General features: G+C 39.2%; 2 protein-coding genes across 3 annotated transcripts; both read left to right on the top strand.

Moving 5' to 3' along the window:
• The first annotated feature begins 11,185 nt into the window (after positions 1–11,185).
• Positions 11,186–15,808, top strand: LOC308081658 (lipid transferase CIDEC-like). Of its 2 annotated transcripts, XM_080423238.1 has the most exons (6): positions 11,186–11,422; positions 12,162–12,236; positions 12,381–12,522; positions 13,411–13,560; positions 14,386–14,576; positions 15,141–15,808. In XM_080423238.1, the coding sequence occupies exons 2-6, from the start codon at positions 12,184–12,186 to the stop codon at positions 15,331–15,333; spliced, it is 729 nt and encodes a 242-aa protein (XP_080279364.1). In that variant the 5' UTR covers positions 11,186–11,422; positions 12,162–12,183; the 3' UTR covers positions 15,334–15,808. The 2 variants fall into 2 exon arrangements, with proteins under 2 accessions (XP_080279364.1, XP_080279365.1); XM_080423239.1 differs by lacking the exon at positions 11,186–11,422 and having other exon boundaries at positions 12,160–12,236.
• A 1,706-nt stretch (positions 15,809–17,514) lies between these two features.
• LOC308081457 (lipid transferase CIDEC-like) lies at positions 17,515–21,101 on the top strand. The gene is given in 7 exon segments (XM_080423175.1): positions 17,515–17,590; positions 17,741–17,882; positions 18,846–18,966; positions 18,969–18,994; positions 19,823–20,005; positions 20,007–20,014; positions 20,588–21,101. Coding segments are annotated over 7 exon segments (723 nt in total). The 5' UTR covers positions 17,515–17,537; the 3' UTR covers positions 20,778–21,101.
• The last annotated feature ends 1,954 nt before the right edge of the window (positions 21,102–23,055 follow it).

Below are 23,055 nucleotides of genomic sequence, written 5' to 3'. Positions count from 1 at the left end.
TTCATGCAAGTGCAGCATTTGTTACATAGGTTGGTGACGTTGCAGCTGACTCATACATGACCAGTCACATTCTGATATAAAACCGTCATAGTTTTAGATATGGAAGCTACTGTATAAAAATATTTACCTGGAATTGTTACTGAACTGTACAGTGTTGGTAGAAAACAATTACCTCATTGACCTCCACATCAAGATGAAAATAAGGATGATACCTTATATGTTAGTGATAGTAATCAGTATAGTAAGTATCTGGTGTCCTTCCTGACAAATAAGATTGTATTGAAATTCAGAGATTATTGAGACCACTCAGGACCACAAGGATGAGAACTTGTATTCTCGTTTTCAAACCGTTAACCACATTGTCCGTCTTCATCTCACCATGCATGTCATAATGTGAGGCATGTTAGGTTATGGCCTTCATCCTGTACCTAGTAGGCAGACTTGTCAACTTGTCAGTTTATTACACACAGGGAATACATATACTATAGGCTATAGTGTTGGACACATGACGTGACCAGAATATATGAGACATAGAACAATGTAATAGGATAAGAATAAGGATGACCTTATTGTATGACCAATAATGAACATGATGTATCTTGTATCAAGTACATAGGCGTCATTAGGTGGCCATGGACATGGAATTCATAAGCCATATTCTCCAGAATTATATACAGTTTATTACATACTGTATTTATTCTAAAAGTCTAAAAGCCTTGTTTATTGTTACAGGATTAAATCCCCCATTTTGTCCTGCACGTAAGTGATCATCTTCTGTAGCTGTTTAATGCACCACTATCTTTCCAGGTTTTTCACCTTCAACAGAAGATGTTTGTTTCTGCCTTTAATAAACTTTCTAGTTTGGAATATTTCCTTTTTCAGAGATTTCGTTTTTTAGCATGCTTCTTTAGCCTTAGAATTTGTTACATTAATAATCTGGTCTCTAATAAAGGCTTTAAAAGCTTCCCATCTGACATACACTGTTGTTTCATATGAGTTGGTCTCAAAGAAAACATCTGAAAATCATAGTCCTTAAGTCACTTCTGCAGAAAACACATTTAGATTGGTCTCTTGTCAGCCTTATATCTACAATTCTACATAAAGCTTTGAGATTGGAGCTTGATGATCTGATTTAAGGATATTATTATGAACACAATCCTTAATTCTATTCTACAAACCAAATAAGCTGAAATTAAAAAATAATCAATACGCGAGTAGGATTTATACGTACATGGGTAAACAGAACACTTTATATCAACAGCATTTAATTCCCTCCAAATATCCCTCAGGTTCAGCACTTTAATAAAATTAAATAGGCTATAACTTCCCTACTCTTAGTGTATGATTTATCAATGCCTGAGGACCTGTCCATTGCACAATTAACCACATGACCCTAGCATCCCTATTTGGGCAAACATTCTGCGAAAATAGCAGATCTACAAGCTCACACTGTGACATGTTGTGAGCTTGTAGATTGGTGAAGAGATCTGGTGTCAATGAAAAATTAGTGGACATATAAAGTAGCCACCAGTAAATGGTGGAAGAATGTAAAACTGGTAAAAGGAAAAACATTCGCTACTGTTTGTGGCATAAGGCATGCATTGACGAAATGTCAAGGGTGCCCTGAACAATCAAATGCCTACCAGCCTTGTCTTTAATTAGATTAGTGACTTAAAATGGTATTGAATAGTATTGGTGCTGAAAACACACTTCCCCTTCACATCCTTTTCATTTTAATATAATCTTTTGCCAATAAATGTGTTTAATAAAGATTTTTCCATTGCAAAAGGTTAAGTCTACTTATAACCTGTTTTGTTTTCTGAAGTTTTTTTCAAGCCTCTACAATTCCAGGATATATATTTAGCCATATATTTAGTATTTATAATTATTGCTATGGACTAGGCATGTAACGATTTATCGTAAATCCATTCAAACTGGTGACAATTTAAATTGATTTAATTAAAAATGTATTGCGATGCAAAAAGCAGAGGCCGTGTAATAAAAGAGAGAAGAAAATACAGGATCTTTGTAAGAGAATTGATTAAAAAAAATTAGTTTTCAGTCATTTGCTACTGTATTGAAAAGAGGATAAGAGAAAACACAGTATTAGTAAAAAATAATAATAAAATAGAGAAGAAAGAGAAATAATTTAAAAAAAGTTTTGGTCATTAATTTTGTCTGGAAAATAATTTTGTGTTTAAAAAATCGTGATTCGAATCGTATCGTTAGTTGAGTGAATCGTTACATGCCTACTATGGACCAAATAAGAGAAGCATTTGACAAACATTAACAAATTGGTATTGCAATCCACATCAACGCATACGCTTGTCATCAACTTGTATCCCTTGAGTCCACGTTAAGCGTGACCCCCCTCCCCATGTGTTGAACACCCCTTACAGCAGCCAAAGACTGCTCCATGTGAGTCAGCCCAGCCATCCTTCACTTCAAAACCTTTGGTGTCAAACCACTCTTCACCATTAAGTAAAAAGAAAAGAAATCCTGCACAATTATATAAAGCACTTATATCTAAAGGCCAGACTAAACCATATTGTAGCTGTAGTCGTTGCATAATATATTCTCGCTTATAAGAACACTCTCAAGTATAGGTATTCTCAATATGATTTCCCAAGGTACAAGTCTCTGTATTAAGTGAAATGCCAGGATTCTTATCTTCACATTGTGCTAACTGAGCTTGCTATTCTTTCTTTACACTTTGTAATTATTGGTAGCTTAATCTGTGACTTGCGATTAAAAAATGCACATTTATACATCTCATACTTACAAATCATTTTCCATTTTCCATTTTCTTTTAATTTGTTTTAATTGTTGTTTTAATAACAAACTGTATACTGGATATAATAATATATAATGAACGTAATGAATATAAAGTGATCAATTCTCTCTATTCCAAGCACCAGAAGAGACCTGTGAGATTATTGTTCTCTCAGGTCATTTTGTTTGACATATCTTATGTATTATATGAGTAAGTACATTTCCAGAACCAACGTCATAATCTCGGGCACAAAACAGGATAGGCCATATAGAAATCCAGTTTGAATCATATGATGTGTGAGATCATCACACATTCTTACAACGTCGTCATTCTGTATTCATGGCAGTGAAAGTGCTGTTGGGGTTCAGAACAACGCAATTCAATTCAACCTATCGTTATTATCCTACTGATGCAGGAAATTTGTCTTTGGCCCCACCTCAAGGGCAATACTTATTTACAGTAGTTGGTCAATTACATTGGGCATGAATGGCCTTCTGTAGTCTAGAAGTTCGCTAGTTTAGGCCGATTCCTACCTTAAGCACTTAAGCCCCATATAGCTCAGTTGTGAGCATGTAGATTTTTGTTGTTGTTATTGTTTTTTTAATATAATATAGGGATGTAGGGAATGCTAGGGTTAATATGGTTAAGTGTGTATTTTCTCCACATTACACCATCTCTCACTCATGTGCAGGGTGCTGATGTAAAAAGGCTGCATGACGTTCATGTGAACCCAGTCAAATGGTTATTCAGAGGTCACTGAGATGGCTTCTCATCCTCGAGGGCCCCCGAGGGCCCAGTACCCAGGTTTAGGTTGTCCAAGTAATGTTAAAACATGGTTATGGTTATCATTAGTTAGATGTGCACCATGACTTGATGGGCCAGAGTAGAAATGACGCAGGAAATGAGGAAAGGTTTGTCTTGCTCTTTCTTCCTGCTGGGGTTGACAGCCACTTCCTCCTTGTCCTCTCCTGCTCCTGCTCAAATCCTAACATAAGCTGTTCAAGAAATTGATATACACAGAAATTATTTATCTGTTTATGTATTAAAAAAAAGCTAAAATAGGTAGTAAATTGCACTAGAATAAAAAAATAATAATCAAAGCAAAACTACAAACAAGACAATAACAAATGACACAACGTATACCATTGTAACGTGTATGAAACAAACCGTTATTATGATTTATTAGCTGCAGCACCATCAAAATTATAGCAGTACAGCTCCTAATAATTATTCTCAAATTGCTTAAAGTAGCCAGTCCTTAATCTGTATTTGTCACATTTTACAATAAAGTGCATCTTTGCCTCATTATTGTGTGACGTACAGTATTATTGGTAACCATGACTTCTTATGTGTCCTTTATCTATGTGCCTTTTATTTCTCAGGCTATTAGTGGCTGACTCATACCTGGGGCATAATTGCTCAATAAATGTATTTCAAAATATCAAAGTAACTCTGTAATCACACAATACACATTATATTCATTTTTCTGATCTAAAAAGATGTTGTCGTGGTTGTGAACGACCTCAGAATAGGCTAAATATTCTAATTATCATCAAGTTATTTTTAGACAAAGAAACAGATAGCATGAATGGAGAGGAAATTAGATGAAATGGGTGGGGGTAGAGGGGGAGGGAAAGGCCTGTAGAGATGTAAAAGGAGGAGTGTCGGGAAATGGTTAGTGTGACGTGAAGGAGGATGTGGGAGTCTTGGACAAACAGAGAGAAGTCCAGTTGAGCATCAGGCTGTTTGCTACAGTGGTCACTCAACACACAGCAGGAGACCAAAGCTGGAGGACAGAGAAGATCAGAGGACAGCGTCAGCAAAGACAAAGCCTTGTCCAGCCTTGCTTCACAACGCAAAGAGCAGCCTTCTGGTCAAGTTACCATCAATCCATATTGGTGACTTTCAGTAAGTTCAATCAGCATTAATTATGTCTTTTAAATCTTTCTGCAGGGGGGGGGGGTGCATGCACTTAGAAAAATAACTGACAATCATTTTTCTTAGAGATGCCAAAATGCAAGCAAATAGTGTCAGGATCACCTGGGCTCTAGACATTTGAAACTAAAATATGAATCTACTTTTCTGTTAGACAGTTTATTGATACTTTCTTGAAATTGTGGTGCTATAGCAGTATGACCTGTCACTAACAGATATATTTTAAAAGTAACATCTGAAAATCCTGCATAATACGCATTTAGTTAGAGTGACTGAAATGTAATATTAATGATATTCGCAAGGAAAGAGAAATGCTAATGTTGTGTAGTCATGAAAAGGTTGTATGAAGCTTAATGCATTTTGTGTACGTTTGAACTCTACTCCTTGAGCCATTGACTAATGTGTCTCCTCGATTGTCTGCCCCCTGCAGACAGACATCTGACCATGAGAGGCATGCGTGTGTGTTTGTGTCTGGCTCTACTCCTGCCTTGGTCTATCCAGGGCCTGAGGGGCAGGCCTGCCAAAGACACCCAGAGAGACATATTGGCTGCTGACGTTCTAAATCGGAGTGGTGTCTTGAGCTCCTTGTTCCCTCCAGAGTATCACCCTCTTCTTCGACAAGTACGAGCCCAACGCCTCCCATCCTCCCAGGTCCCAAAGAGAGCTCAGCAGGGCTCACGCTTTGCCCTGTCCCTTGATGTTCCCACCAGCATCCTCAGTGTTCTCATAGACCTGGCCAAGAACCAGGACATCAGGTCCAAGGCAGCAGCCAATGCAGAACTGATGGCACGCATCGGCAAGAGGAAATAATAACTGGGGTCTTGGAGGTCGGGGGCCCAGGCGATTCACTTTGGGGCAAACCTTTCACGTTGTGGCATTGATAGCGGTTTAGAAATAACGCCACACAAGTTCAGGATTACAAAAAAGACATAATTGTATCCTTCCGGTCAGTCTCTGTCCACTAGACTTCAGCTCTGTTTTGTTTTTCCTATTAGCCTGCATCATTTCATACCTCATTCTGAAAAAGCACTCCACACATTGCCTCTTGGAAAAAAAAGGGGAATTAATTAGAAAGAATGCTACTGTAAGAGACGGTGCCAATTCATATCACTGAACACAATGTAGGCTATTTTGGCCTTTTGTCCGTGCAGCTGTAAAAAAATGCTAAAAATGAAACTATCAAATTCTTATTTATTCCTATTTCTTGTGTTTATATATGTTTTATCTTCAGAGAATTCACATGTTATTTATTAAATATAATATTACAATCCTTTGTCCTTCTTTAGAGTCTGATTTCTTTCATTCTGCAATGATATCAGCCACGCTTATTAATTACAAGCATCAGTGGCCAATAAAGCACAAATGAATGGGCCCAAGTCTTATCAATGTGCATCACACATGATAACAGGACTAAAGAATGGGGAGGAAATTGACCTAAGACAAGAACAATCTCCTACCACGGCTCTCCTCTAAGAAATACTATATCAGATTGAATGATTTAAACAATACACAGCTGTTTTAAGTCTCAAAACATTGCTTTATGTGCCTAATGGTGTTCCTATATTATATAAAATTAGATGGCATGAGTCATCTCTGCTCCCAGCAGCCAGCGTGAAATGTGGAGTATAGGCCTAACAGAGTAAAACAACATGCACATGGGATTTCCATGAACATTTCTACATTCTAAATTGGTCAAGTTAGGCTATGGTACCATATTCTACAAATTAATTCTGTAGTGTCCGTTATGTTTTGCCTACGTCAGTATAGTACCAATAACCAAAGGACAACAAACATGCAGTCAACATTTAATCTATTTCTCTAACTGTATATATTGGGCTATTTCTTCATGTCACAGAACCCCAAATGGATTGTCATTTGTCATGGAAACCCATTTCAAATGATTTGGTTCTACTGGACTGTGATATAAAACTTTTTGGGTTTAAATCTAATTAAATTGTACAAATGTCATAATATCAGATAGATTCATAGTGGTGATATTGAAACATGCTGAATTGTAAGAGGTGAAACCTGTAAAAGGAATTAAGGATTGATGGAAGGAGGGAAGAAGTTAAGGGAAGAAGGGATGTGGGATGGGGGGTGAGGGGAAGGTAGAATGGGGAATGTGGGACGATGAGGAACGGGAGAAGATGGAACACGAGTGAAGGAACTGAAGCGAAGGGGCTGAAGGATGAGAGGAGAGGGAGAAGTGAAGGAGATGAGTGTAGCGTCCAACACTCTTGAGCTTCTTTGGACTACTCAGAACAGAAGACCCCCCCCCCTTCACAAACCTGAAATGATAGGAGAAAGACATGGAAAAGGGGGTGGTGGAGAGATGCAAGATACAAAGCATAAAGCAGGTAGACATGCAAGGTATAAATAAATAATACACCTCACTGATTGGCAAGAGGAGAAAAGGGAGAAGGCCTAGTGCTCTATCAAAGGTGATTGGAACCAGGTGAGCGAGGAAAGGGTTATGATGGTCTAGAATAGATTGTTACAGGTGAGTGGGTGGGGAAGAGTTATTTGGTGGTGAGATTGAAATCAGGTGATTAGGGAGAGAAGAGTCAGCTGATCAGATTAGCAGGGGAGATGTTATCAGATGCTTGGTTAGTCTTCCCTCCTTAACATACATTGTTCCAACTCCATAAATATCACTGAATTATGAATGATCATTGATTAAACTACTCCTTGTTTGGCCTCATGAAACGCGCTCCCTGGCCGCCAGGGGTCCCCAGACCTCATTTTGAAAACCACTGCCCTCAGTGCCCTCTCTAGTCTCTAGTGCTACTTTTTTACGCAGATTCAATGAACATTAGCAGGTGGTGGACTGACAGAACAAAGCTGCTTTGATTCTGTCTGATTTTCTGAAAGCTTGCTCTTATCATATGAAAATCACCTGACATTAACATGCGCTGGTCCTTCGTCTGTTATAAAATGTGAGTCAAAACATGTTTCGTAATAAGGAAAAACAAAAGCAAATAAACAGCCTACAAACAGCGCAAGATTTTTAAATGTATTTTCCTGTCTCAGAAAGTCAGTCTCCACCTGCCGCTAAATAGTGTTGAGTCAGGAGTCTGTTACCCACGAGAGGAAGGACCAGGAGAAACGTGAGTAGTTTGAATTCTACTGTAGGCCACGGTCATGTATTGTAGGCTACTGTATAGTTGCGCTTTCCTCAGGATTGAGCCTTATAGACCACTGTAGTTTTCATGAGGGAGAGAGAATTTGACCGCGTTTATAGTTGCATTTGATATAGCCATCTATCACACGACGGTCGTCATGGGTGAACTTCAACCTGGTGTTTGCACTTTCTCCCCTTTTAGTCCGTACACCCTAACCCTAAATATAAAGTGCTTACCTCGTGGCCACGGATGTTAAAATTATGTACGGGCCCTCAGAAGTGCCCGTATCCTCCGTATTGTTCAATAAAAAGCATTTTAATCCGACTGGTGGCCATTTTCTCATAGTTATAATGTATCAGAGTGCAATGCACCTCCCAACCGATAGGGTCGCGTAGTTGAAAGCATATGGAGAAAATACGGAGAAAATGGCCACCGATCGGATTAAAATGTTTTTTTAATTAACAATACGGAACATACGGGTACGTCTGAGGGCCCGTACATAATTGTAACATCCGGAGCCATGGGGTATATATACCACTTTATATTTGAACGTTTATGTAGATGTACGGGCCATAAAGGGAGAAAATGCAAACACCAGGTTGAAGTTAATCCATGTCATGTTTCAGGGCTACATTTGATAATAAATGCATAGGCCTATATCGGCTGTAGTAAACGTAAACATAATGTATCATTATCATATGATATATATTGGGACAGTTGACTATAGCATTTTAGACGATTCAGCCGACCCTTAGTCTGTGCACGCACTCATGCTTGAGTAGAATACTTTCTTCCGTTTTTAAACTTGACTTTTTGACCAGTTTAAAGTTGCTGTTTTCCTGGAAGCTAATATTATAAACCCAGCCAGGCTGTGAGTGATTGTTTTCTACTGGATTATGTGAAGGCTTTCCAGGTCGCAGACTGATTGATTGATTGATGTACTTTATTTAGTAAGACATGAGAACAACATGTACAAATGTTTGGCAGTACTGCTAGGACCCCCACATTGTGAAAGAGTAGGCTAGTCTTGATAACAAATGCACTTCTCTCGCACCAAGCTTCTAGACCCCTGGGATACAGTACTAAGTACATTTACAGATTTACTCAAGTACTGTGCTTAAGTACAGTTTTGAGGTATTTTTTTTACTTTACTGGAGTATTTCCAATTTTCAGTACCTACTTTTACTTTTACTCCACTACATCTCGGAGGCAAATGTTGTACTTTTAACTTTTGTTATTTACTTTGTAGATTTTTATTATTATTATAAAACATACATTAAGATGTTAAGATGAATTCTGGACTTTTACTTGTAACAGAGTATTTCTACATTGCAGTATTGATCCTTTTACTTAAGTAAAAATATATATATATATTTTTCCACCACTGATAGTGGCCTAGTAGGCTATATACATATTTGATATATGTACCCGGTACCCAGCTATTTGGATTTGGTTCCTACATGGAACTGATAGCCATCCCTACTGAGGATAGCATTGACAATTGGTTCTGGGACATAGATATTTGCTAGTGAGTCTTCTGGTGCCATCATGTGTCCAGCTCAGAGAAACATGTGTGATAGGAGGAGGTGGCCACTTCATCGCCCTGAATGATGACACACCCACTCACATCAACGTCCCACCTTTTGCTCTTAACATCTAGGCTGGGTTTTTAGATCACTCACTCACTCTTAATATGTATTTATCTACCTACGCTGCTATAACAGCCTCTACGGTAGTGTACACTGTATATAGCCTTATCATAGTTTCTAGCTTGCCTAGATCTAGATGCATTCCTCATACAGTACTGTATGTGAAAACATATAATATAAAACAAATGAAGTAATTCTGATTCACAATGCTGCATATGACTAATATATTTAAGAGATATTGGACCATTAGCCCTTGAAGATGATAAAATATGTGTATGTATATATTATATTCTAAGTGTTACAAGTACCTCGTCCTTCCTCTTGAACATCTCTAAACTATATTGTCAAGTAGGTGGTATCCTCCACCTACAGTAAATAGTGTACAGTGATGCCAATACACAATAGTATGCTGTGTATTGATAAAGTGAGTGAGATGAGACGGCTACATTTCCCATAGGCTCTAATTATCGCCAGTTTAAAACTGTCTAGGTAAGACTGCAATGGACTGAAATAGTTTCTGTTAAGACATGTATGTAAAAATTGTTCTAATTTTGAATTTGACTGCCCTGCCCTACATTAGGTTTTCCACTTGTTTTGATTGCTTATGATAATGATTGTACACAACTAAAGCTGCAACTAGTAGTTAAAGCTGTGAAATGGTTACTATTGAGAGGTTTACCAGTAAGTGGTCTGGATAGGTATTATTTTATTTTAGAAAATGTTCAATGCTTGTAAATCTCATTCATTATCTTTTCCTTCACAAATGTATCCCTGTGGAACGAAAACAAACCTTATATGACCTTGACTCTGTGTGAGGATAATGACCCAGGGTTATATTGGGAATCATGATGGAAGAAGTATTCACACGTTTTGCTTAAGTAAAAGTATCAATACTGCAATGTAGATATACTCTGTTACAAGTAGAAATCCTGCATTCAAAATGCACTTGAGTAAAAGTACAAAGGTATCGGCATCAAAATATACTTAAAGTACCAAAAGTAAAAGTACTCATTGTGCAGACTGTCCCATTTCACAAGTTTAATAAAACATATTTTGAAGATAGTCGATCTACAAGCTCACAATGTGTCACATCGTGAGTGACACATTGTGAGCTTGTAGATCGGCTATTTTCAAATAGCCGAAATATACAAATATATATATATATATATATATATATATATATATATATATATATATATATATATATATATATATATATATATATATACACAGTATACTGTATAGGGCTGAAATGGTTAGTGTGTTTTGTGATGATAATCAAAATCTACAAAGTAACTAGTACCTAAAGTTCTCAAGTACTTCCTCTGAGATGTAGTGGGTTAGAAGTAAAAGTATTGAATATTGGAAATACTGAAGAAAGTTAAAATACCTCAAAATTGTACTTAAGTACACTACTTGAGTAAATGTGCTTAGTTACTTTACACCACTGGGAGGGACTATGGGAGGGCCCAGAGAATTGCTCAATGAAGCTGACTGCATGCAGCTGATAGAATACTGTCACAAAGGTGAAAGAACATGTCATGTGACACAAGGCACAGGGAGTTAAATAGAGCCAACATTAAGAAGTCTAGAGATAAACAAGGATACACTGTCACTGTGATCTTTCCATAGTGCGATCAATACCAAATTGGGAACTGTGTTTCAGAGAAGACTGTATCTTAACAATCCGTGTAAATATTGAAAAAACAAGCCTTTTTTCCTTTCTCACTTTTGGATTTTATTTAGAAAATCAACTGACCGAAAGGTATTCTCCAAAAGGGCTTTTTCCATTTTCTCAACCTTTGATTCAGAGCCACAAGTTAGAAATTGGTAAAATGAGCCATTATCCATTTTTTTACTTGGTTTTTCACTTTTGGATTTTATTTTGAAAATCAACTGACCGAAAGGTACACGGATTCTTAACATCGGGAGGACAACCTCTGGTATGGTTTCAGGATTCTGTCTGTAAAATGTCTTATTTTAAAGTTAATTCTTCACGATCAAGAAGATCTTCACATTTCTATCATCATGACACAAATAATCTAGTCGTAAGACTCTTATCTAAGAAATGTTTATCTGTTTGTTTTTTTAGATACAAGTAAGATACGGTATGCCGCTTCCAGGAGTTTCTGAGTGTTGAAACTTGATAAAGGTTTTAAAACCTGTGTTGTCCACATTATGTAGATTCTTTGTATCTATTTGTTATGTGAATGTTCTCAAAAGTCTCTTCCATGTTTTATACCTTCAGGAGGCTGCAATTCGAAAATGGCCCCTGTCTAAGTCTTAACCTACCCCCCCCCCTCCTTCATTTTCCTCTTTTGTGTATATATATATATATATATTTTTTCTCTCTCTTCATACCAGTAACCTGAAAGCTGATTGTATGACATTCTGTATAGTAGTGTGTATATCTATCTGCCTCTTATATTTCATCATGATTTGTGTGCATGGGGTTCTCATCTTAAACAAGCTTAGTGCTTAATGAGAGTTCCAGTTTAGTAGACCTTGTATTGTGAATTTGTACTGTTATGTACTGTCATGTACTATTCTCATGTCTTACTAAATAAACTACATCAATCAATCAAAGCTTATTAGTAAAGTTACAGCTCTCTCTGGTGGCAGGTTGACGTACTGCAGCATAACAAAACAATTGCTAAACCGATGTATCTTTCCAAATCCCAGATCTAGTGCCCTTTGGCAGCAGATGGATTATGCAAGGAAGTCCCTCAGTCTCCTAACTCCAACAACCCTCTCAAAGTAAGACACTGGTTTCTAAGTTTGTGGGAGTTGGGTCATGCACACAGGGACAGCACTAACTATTATTGGCATGGAAGATTTTTTTATTTTTTTAAATATTTATGTATACATTATGTCTGTTTTAATATTTTTTTGTTTTGCCAGGTGTGTGACATCCAGTGTTTCTGCCAGTGCTCAGATGCTGTCGGGTCGGACTCCTCGCTCAAAGCCCTTCAGGGTCTCAATTGCTGACCGTAGTGTGAAGAAGGGCATCATGGCTGACGGGCTACAAGACCTGATAAACAAGGTATGAGATGGAGTGGAGCAGTGGTCCCCCCCCTCTCCCCCAAATAATCATATTTGAACTGGGGACCCCCCCACCCTGACAGGAACTTGGAATGTAGGAGTTGAGGCATTACATTTAAGTGCGACTCTGCTCCACAGATAAATATTGTGAAAATAGCCCAAAATAGCCGAAATAGCCGATCTACGATTTTTTTTGCCTCTTATATAATTTGACAATTTGTCCAATGTTTGACCAGTTTTTATACTATATGATTACTTTTGATGCAGTAATGGTCTTTTTTCTTTCTTTCTTATTTTGTCACTTCACTGTCATCTGGGTGGGGGTGAGTTATACTTAGTTATACAGTTTTACAAGCTCATGAAGTGTTGCAAGCTTATAAATTGGTGTTGGTGTTAATCTAACTCATTGCGGGTACATTTTTACTCGAGTTAAATTAACACTCAGGATTTTTCTGTGTGCTCGCAGCTTTTTTACTTGTTGATTTCATCATAAATTCCTGACATGTAGCATAGTGACTCAGACAGACATGAGCATGGTTCGATAAAAAGGCGAGTGAGTCAGAGGATGGTGAAAGAGCAATGAGACAACATGGTGTGCGTCTAGAATATATTGCAATGACCACAATAGTGCTTCCTGCACTTAATTTGCTTGAGCTGAAATGTTTTCAACTCAGGGTTTTTTTAAGCGTTTTCAGGCGAACGTTTTGGCGTTTTCAGCCGAGGGGGAAAAAAGCCTCGGTAGACACGGCCCCTAATCCTCTGCATCTGCCTGCTCTGATTTGTATCCATTTAATTCCCAACTAAGCAGAGAGGAACTCAGCAAAATAGCTACTTCAGGCATAGCAAGGTTTCCTCTAGTTCCTCTTACTTTACTGTTCTACCTGCTCAGGTCATGGACTCCCTGCATGTGTCCTGTGTCAGTGCTCTGGTGCTGGATGAGGATGGGACAGGGATAGATACGGAGGAGTTCTTCCAGACCCTGCCTGAGAATGCTGTCCTCATGGTCCTGGAGAAGGCACAAAAATGGACCCCATCTCAGGTAGATGTACTGTAAAACATTTCCAGAGATGCTGAACGAACGGCTCTGACAAATATTTTCAATAAAGGACGCATTAAACCAAGCATCGCTGCGTCCATGGGACGCATTCTACTTTATCCTGCTACGTTATGAACAAATTCAGCAGTTATAATGCGGCACATTCCCGCACAACACAACAATGTTGTTATTATACTCGGAGCCAACGTGAATGCGCTTGCGGGACTCGTCTCCTTCTCTCCAAAGTGTCTGCCTCTCTACATGCAGCAAGCACCCCTCCAGCTTCCGTCTGTGTACATAGCGCTGGCTATGTACATTTATACTTTGGTGTATGGGAGTGTTGCGCACACACTCTAATGCGCGACACGTTGTTGTAAAACGTTATTTTCGTCGACGCAAGCATAAATCAGACTGAATCATTTTGAAGGGAATCCCACTTTGTAAAAAACACCAGAGCAATAAATAATGTCGCAAACATCTACTTTTCAACAAATCTCTGTTCCGTCTCTGTTATTCTTCCCCATTTCTCATTGCGTTGTTGTTCTTTAGTTCCTGTTCATCTCTGTTTCTGTGAAGTGAATTAACTTTGTAGACTACCACAGTTTCTGTCCCTCTCTCTCTCTCTTTCATATTATAAAATGAAAAGCTGTGTTTTTGACATCTGGGTAAACATATTAAGCTATTTGTTTGGGTTTAGATAACTTGTAATGAGCATTTACCATAGTTTTGTACTTTATTAACTTATTTTACCATCATTTGATGGTCTACTCTAAGGGGCCTGCATACATCGCACTTGGAATGAGCTCTTATTCCATCCTCCACCCACAGATCAGTCCCCCCAGAGTTCAACAAACTGAGGGCAGGGCGAAGCACAGAAAAGACTTAGCCAAAGTGACTTTTGATCTGTATAAGAACAACCCCAAGGACTTCGTCGGCTGCCTGAGTATGAAGGCCACCCTGTATGGTGTATACTCTATGACCTACGACCTAAACTGCTGCCATGCCAAAAATATGGTCAGGTGAGTGAAAGAACGTGTGTGTGGGTGGGTGAAGCTCAAAATGGACTTGGACAACATTGTGTATATATATATATACATATATCTGCATGTATATTCTCAGTGTAGATGTGTGAGATGCCTTGTTTTAGAGTGGCTGAAATTGTGCAGAATTTGAACACCAATGATCAAATTGCACCGTATGAAATCTCACTGGACACAGATTTAGGGGTGCAAAATCACAGTTCTCCAAAATTGTGAATCTTTGGCCTTAACGTACATTTTGTAGAACTTTCTTGTGTGACTAACGACAATACTGCTTCTTACTGATTCAGTATTAGGTTCTGCAATTTTCCAGTAATCCCCTTAATCTTAATCCCTCTTGTGTTGAAAAATATTTTCAGCAATTTGAGAAATGTACTGTAGCCTACACTGTCAGTTAACATACAGTATATTTGACCAATACAATTCTTACTGGCGGTGATTAATGGATCATTGATTAGTCGTTTACATTCCTACAGTTATCGGAATGCTTACTTTCCCCCTGTATCTGCCTGACACATCTTGCCTGCTGCCCCGTGTTTGCAGGGAGTTTCTGCGGTGGACGCTGTTCTCCATGCAGGCCACGGGCCACCTCCTGCTTGGCTCCTCCTGCTACATTGAGCAGCTGTTGGAGGAGGAGGAGGAGCAGCAGCAGCAGGCAGCGGGCAAACTTGGACAGACACAGGAGAGCAGAGTTAAGCAGCTGCAGGGCATTCTACAGCGCAAGGCTTGCCAGTGACATCTAACTGTGGCTGTTTTTTTTTTTTTTTATATACTGATGAAAACATGCAACATAAATCTTCAGTAGATGAATTGCAGTAGTGGATGCTTTTCGACCAGGGCAGCCGTCTTGAGCTCTCAAATGAACACGGAATGACCAGCGTTGCTTGGAAAGGCGGCCACTATATCCTGGACTGCCTCCATGAAACTGTTGCAGAATGATGTCGTGTTGACTGTTTTCCTTTTGTGTATTCTCTCTAGCACTGCAGCACCCAGGTGCTTAAAAGACTTAGAATTATGGAGTTGTGCACGGCCCTTTTTTCTGGGCTGTTTTAATACTGTGACTCGCCGTCTGATATATGGTTAGGGGTGTGTGTGTGGGGGGGGGGGGGACTGGAGGAGTGCGTTTGTTACTGGGACATGTATATGCTGTTGATGTCACTGTCATTTGCTTGCTCTGTTACATAGATTTCAGAATGCACTTTTGCTGTTGTGATGTTATCATTCATTATTAGTTTTTTCCCCACAAATGTTAATGAATAAATAAAATGATCACCTATTTCCCGTTTTGCAGAACATATAGAATGTCTTTTTAGTCTCATTGTAGGAGCACATTAATGCTGGCATCCCTATTTTGGAGGCATGTCATATAGTCAGGGGATATTAAAAAAATCTTGGAATAAATTCCTTACCAAAAAAAATCTTCACCAATGTGTTTGTAAAGGTGTCTAGTAACACATCTCACAAAGACTGAAATGCAGTTTCCCTAGGAGAATTTGTGACAGCTCCAGAAAGTTGGGGTACCCACCATAACCTTATGCGGGGAAAAAAAATCTAAATTTAATTCTGTTTTAAGTAGCATGTGAGGGGTCAAACTAGGGTGTTTTTATGATTCTGAATCCATTGCAAGCATTTGTTTTGCACCAAAACCACTCCTTGGGCTAAAAACGGCCATAGCCATCCTTTTCCAGGTATACTTTTTGTGTAAAAAGCCCATCGAGATTGGGCTGTTTTTAGCCCAAGGAGTGGTTTTGGTGCAAAACAAATGCTTGCAATGGATTCAGAATCATAAAAACACCCTAGTTTGCCCCCTCACATGCTACTAAAAACAGAATTAAATTTAGATTTATTTTTCCCTGCATAAGGTTTTGGTGGGTATCCCAACTTTCAGCAGCTGTCAAAAATTCCCCTAGGGAAACTGCATTTCAGTCTTTGTGAGATGTGTTACAAGACACTTTTACAAACACATTGGTGAAGATTTTTTTTGGTAAGGAATTTATTCCAAGCTTGGACATTTTTCTGCTAATATCCCCTGACTAATAGAACACTTTCAAGATTGTTTTGAAAATCTTCAAAAGGTACATTTTAAAATAACTTATCTACAAGCTCACCATGTGCCGCAACACCTAAAGTTCTCAAGTACTTCCTCTGAGATGTAGTGGGTTAGAAGTAAAAGTATTGAATATTGGAAATACTGAAGAAAGTAAAAATACCTCAAAATTGTACTTAAGTACACTACTTGAGTAAATGTGCTTAGTTACTTTACACCACTGGGAGGGACTATGGGAGGGCCCAGAGAATTGCTCAATGAAGCTGACCGCATGCAGCTGATAGAATACTGTCACAAAGGTGAAAGGGTGAAACAACATGTCATGTGACACAATGCACAGGGAGTTAAATAGAGCCAACATTAAGAAGTCTAGAGATTAACAAGGATACGCTGTCACTGATCTTTCCATAGTGCGATCAATACCAAATTGGGAACTGTTTCAGAGAAGACTGTATCTTAACATCGGGAGAACAACCTCTGGTATGGTTTCAGGATTCTGTCTGTAAAATGTCTTATTTTAAAGTTAATTCTTCACGATCAAGAAGATCTTCACATTTCTATCATGAGACAAATAATCTAGTCTTAAGACTCTTATCTAAGAAATGTTTATCTGGGTTTTTTTTATGATGCAAGTAAGATACGGTATGCCGCTTCCAGGAGTTTCTGAGTGTTGAAACTTGATAAAGGTTTTAAAACCTGTGTTGTGTCCAGATTATGTAGATTCTTTGTATCTATTTGTTATGTGAATGTTCTCAAAAGTCTCTTCCATGTTTTAGCTTATTAGTGAAGTTACAGCTCTCTCTGGTGGCAGGTTGACGTACTGCAGCATAACAAAACAATTGCTAAACCGATGTATCTTTCCAAATCCCAGATCTAGTGCCCTTTGGCAGCAGATGGATTATGCAAGGAAGTCCCTCAGTCTCCTAACTCCAACAACCCTCTCAAAGTAAGACACTGGTTTCTAAGTTTGTGGGAGGTGGGTCATGCACACAGGGACAGCACTAACTATTATTGGCATGGAAGATTTTTTTAATTTTTAAATATTTATGTATACATTATGTCTGTTTTAATTTATATATATTTTTTGTTTTGCCAGGTGTGTGACATCCAGTGTTTCTGCCAGTGCTCAGATGCTGTCGGGTCGGACTCCTCGCTCAAAGCCCTTCAGGGTCTCAATTGCTGACCGTAGTGTGAAGAAGGGCATCATGGCTGACGGGCTGCAAGACCTGATAAACAAGGTATGAGATGGAGTGGAGTAGTGGTCCCCCCCCCCCCCTCCCCCAAATAATCATATTTGAACTGGGGACCCCCCCACCCTGACAGGAACTTGGAATGTAGGAGTTGAGGCATTACATTTAAGTGTGACTCTGCTCCACAGATAAATATTGTGAAAATAGCCCAAAATAGCCGAAATAGCCCATTTACGTTTTTTTTTTGCCTCTTATATAATTTGACAATTTGTCCAATGTTTGACCAGTTTTTATACTATATAGTTTGTTGATTACTTTTGATGCAGTAATGGTCTTTTTTCTTTCTTTTTCTTTTGTCACTTCACTGTCATCTGGGTGGGGGTGAGTTATACTTAGTTATACAGTTTTACAAGCTCATGAAGTGTTGCAAGCTTATAAATTGCCTGTTTTTATTGTGCGACACTTGCACACAACCAAGTGCACAGGCAGACAGTACACTGCAAAGTCTTAGGTGTTAATCTAACTCATTGCGGGTACATTTTTACTCTCGAGTTAAATTAACGCTCAGGATTTTTCTGTGTACTTGCAGCTTTTTTACTTGTTGATTTCATCATAAATTCCTGACATGTAGCATAGTGACTCAGACAGACAAGAGCATGGTTAGATAAAAAGGCGAGTGAGTCAGAGGATGGTGAAAGAGCAATGAGACAACATGGTGTGCGTCTACAATATATTGCAATGACCACAATAGTGCTTCCTGCACTTAATTTGCTTGAGCTGAAATGTTTTCAACTCAGGGTTTTTTTAAGCGTTTTCAGGCGAACGTTTTGGCGTTTTCAGCCGAGGGGAAAAAAGCCTCGGTAGACACGGCCCCTAATCCTCTGCATCTGCCTGCTCTGATTTGTATCCATTTAATTCCCAACTGAGCAGAGAGGAACTCGGCAAAATAGCTACTTCAGGCATAGCAAGGTTTCCTCTAGTTCCTCTTACTTTACTATTCTACCTGCTCAGGTCAAGGACTCCCTGCATGTGTCCCGTGTCCGTGCTCTGGTGCTGGATGAGGATGGGACAGGGATAGATACGGAGGAGTTCTTCCAGAGCCTGCCTGAGAATGCTGTCCTCATGGTCCTGCAGAAGGCACAAAATGGACCCCATCTCAGGTAGATGTACTGTAAAACATTTCCAGAGATGCTGAACGAACGGCTCTGACAAATATTTTCAATAAAGGACGCATTAAACCAAGCATCGCTGCGTCCATGGGACGCATTCTACTTTATCCTGCTACGTTATGAACAAATTCAGCAGTTATAATGCGGCACATTCCTGCACAACAACAATGTTATTATTATACTCGGAGCCAACGTGAATGCGCTTGCGGGACTCGTCTCCTTCTCTCCAAAGTGTCTGCCTCTCTACATGCAGCAAGCTTCCCTCTGTGTACATAGCGCTGGCTATGTACATTTATACTTTGGTGTATGGGAGTGTTGCGCACCAAAACTCGAATGTGCGACACGTTGTTGTAAAACGTTATTTCCGGCGACGCAAGCATAAATCAGACTGAATCATTTGAAGGGAATCCCACTTTGTAAAAAACACCAGAGCAATAAATAATGTCGCAAAAATCTACTTTTCAACAAATCTCTGTTCCGTCTCTGTTATTCTTCCCCATTTCTCATTGCGTTGTTGTTCTTTAGTTCCTGTTCATCTCTGTTTCTGTGAAGTGAATTAACTTTGTAGACTACCACAGTTTCTGTCCCTCTCTCTCTCTTTCATATTATAAAATGAAAAGCTGTGTTTTTGACATCTGGGTAAACATATTAAGCTATTTGTTTGTGTTTAGATAACTTGTAATGAGCATTTACCATAGTTTTGTACTTTATTAACTTATTTTACCATCATTTGATGGTCTACTCTAAGGGGCCTGCATACATCGCACTTGGAATGAGCTGTTGAACATTTTTCCTCTTATTCCATCCTCCCACCCACAGATCAGTCCCCCCAGAGTTCAACACACTGAGCGCAGGGCGAAGCACAGAAAAGACTTAGCCAAAGTGACTTTTGATCTGTATAAGAACAACCCCAAGGACTTCATCGGCTGCCTGAGTATGAAGGCCACCCTGTATGGTGTATACTCTATGACCTACGACCTAAACTGCTGCGGTGCCAAACATAATGGTCAGGTGAGTGAAAGAACGTGTGTGGGTGGGTGAAGCTCAAAATGGACTTGGACGACATGTGTATATATATATACATATATCTGCATGTATATTCTCAGTGTAGATGTGTGAGATGCCTTGTTTTAGAGTGGCTGAAATTGTGCAGAATTTGAACACCAATGATCAAATTGCACCGTATGAAATCTCACTGGACACAGATTTAGGGGTGCAAAATCACAGTTCTCCAAAATTGTGTTGGCGTGAGAAGGGAATCTGTGGCCTTAACGTACATTTTGTAGAACTTCTTGTGTGACTAACGACAATACTGCTTCTTACTGATTCAGTATTAGGTTCTGCAATTTTCCAGTAATCCCCTTAATCTTAATCCCTCTTGTGTTGAATTTTTTTTTCAGCAATTTGAGAAATGTACTGTAGCCTACACTGTCAGTTAACATACAGTATATTTGACCAATACAATTCTTACTGGCGGTGATTAATGGATCATTGATTAGTCGTTTACATTCCTACAGTTATCGGAATGCTTACTTTCCCCCTGTATCTGCCTGACACATCTTGCCTGCTGCCCCGTGTTTGCAGGGAGTTTCTGCGGTGGACGCTGTTCTCCATGCAGGCCACGGGCCACCTCCTGCTTGGCTCCTCCTGCTACATTGAGCAGCTGTTGGAGGAGGAGGAGCAGCAGCAGCAGGCAGCGGGCAAACTTGGACAGACACAGGAGAGCAGAGTTAAGCAGCTGCAGGGCATTCTACAGCGCAAGGCTTGCCAGTGACATCTAACTGTGGCTGTTTTTTGTTTTTTTTATATACTGATGAAAACATGCAACATAAATCTTCAGTAGATGAATTGCAGTAGTGGATGCTTTTCGACCAGGGCAGCCGTCTTGAGCTCTCAAATGAACACGGAATGACCAGCGTTGCTTGGAAAGGCGGCCACTATATCCTGGACTGCCTCCATGAAACTGTTGCAGAATGATGTCGTGTTGACTGTTTTCCTTTTGTGTATTCTCTCTAGCACTGCAGCACCCAGGTGCTTAAAAGACTTAGAATTATGGAGTTGTGCACAGACCTTTTTTCTGGGCTGTTTTAATACTGTGACTCGCCGTCTGATATATGGTTAGGGGTGTGTGTGTGGGGGGGGGGGGGGGGGGGGGACTGGAGGAGTGCGTTTGTTACTGGGACATGTATATGCTGTTGATGTCACTGTCATTTGCTTGCTCTGTTACATAGATTTCAGAATGCACTTTTGCTGTTGTGATGTTATCATTCATTATTAGTTTTTTCCCCACAAATGTTAATGAATAAATAAAATGATCACCTATTTCCCGTTTTGCAGAACATATAGAATGTCTTTTTAGTCTCATTGTAGGAGCACATTAATGCTGGCATCCCTATTTTGGAGGCATGTCAAAGAACGCTTTCAAGATTGTTTTGAAAACTTCAAAAGGTAATTTTAAAATAACTTATCTACAAGCTCACCATGTGCCGCAACATGCTGTGAGCTTTTAGATCTATAGCCGAAGTATTCAAATAGGGTTTAAATGATTAAAGGGTATCCTACATGGCTTTGGCTTGAGCCCATTAGGGATGGCATGTGTATGGCTGCTTGGACAGTGTAATTGGTGCATGGTCCAGCTGTCTCTCCCACGCTTTCCCTAATTGTCGCCCCAGTCTCTGCTGCCCTGTCAGCTGCAGCCTGGTGATGCCTCAGAGAGGACGAGAGAAGGCCAATGAGAACTGGCTATAGCATTTAGCAGCTGTAGGGAGGTGAAGGTGAAAGGAGAGGGAAACAAGCCATTACACTGAGAGAAACGGTCTGTGGGTGATGGTTTGCTGGTTGCACTGCAGCAGATCTTTCCTTTCACCTTGTCAAGGAAGATGGCTGAGAATTGGAATTGAGTACAGAGGGAAGTATGCACATCCCCAAAAAATTGTTTGGTGCTGGACGACAACAAAAAGTACATCGGAGGAAAGGAAGGGAAGTCAACACACTAGCTCCCAGTAGAAAATGTATGACGTTTGAGAGTGAGAATTGGAATTGCCATCATTGTGATAGTTTAGCCAATTTCTTTTAAAATGCCTGATTTAAGGAAATGTTTTCTTCAGAATCATTATCACTTTTGTTTTCTGGATCAGACTGGAGTCACATATGACTTTTTGCAGCACACTTTCTGTTTAAAAACATACCGAATTATGATCTATGACTTTCCTGCACTGCTCTTTTCTTTTTTTTGTACTCTATAATGACAAAGGGCAAAAGTCTACCACATGCTAAAACATCAATATCAGTATGTGTGGTAAAAGTGAGCATTTCAATATTGAACTTGAGCTGATGCCAAGATTTCGAAAGTGAATAACAGGGCATGCAGCAGGCTATCTCAATATTCTATATACTTTTTTTTCTTTTTCTTTTTTTTTTCTTTTGCACTTGACCACAAACAATCTAAATGGGTCAAAGTTTATTTCCTGTTGCAGCATGTGTTTGTGGATATCAGTAGCTGGCAGGAAATAAACTTGGACCGGCTATTCCCCAGAAATGCAATTGCTGGGGAACCATTTGACGTTTATTACCTAATGTGGCCATTCAAGTGTATTAAATTAAATCCATACAATTGTGTTATCAGTGCATGGCAGGTGGCTAATGGGAACGGTTTAATTTGACTCCACTCAGAAAACTATAGATATGTTCTTTTTGGTTGACCTTGAAGTTTGTGTGGTTTTGCATACTGCTTGGCGATTAGCAGTGGTGTAAAGTAACTAAGAACATTTACTGAAGTACTCAGTACTGTACTTTTTACAAGTACAATTTTGAGGTATTTTTTTTACTTTACTGAGTATTTCCAATGTTCAGTACCTTTACTTCTACTCCTCTACATCTGAGGCAAATATTACACTTTTACTCCACTACAATTATTTGAAAACTTAAAGTTACTTGTGGTATTGATACTTTTTTACTCAAGTAAAAAATTTGAGTACTTTTTACACCACTGGTGTGATTAGTGACAAGACATCGGAACGACCTTCTATAGTCATTCTACTTACTAAATAAAG

Source organism: Gymnoscopelus braueri (genome assembly GCF_963280865.1).
Source record: "Gymnoscopelus braueri genome assembly, chromosome: 3".
NCBI classification, from domain to species: domain Eukaryota; kingdom Metazoa; phylum Chordata; class Actinopteri; order Myctophiformes; family Myctophidae; genus Gymnoscopelus; species Gymnoscopelus braueri.
The sequence above is the reverse complement of the archived record's forward strand: the minus strand, read 5'-3'. Positions and strand labels throughout refer to the sequence as shown.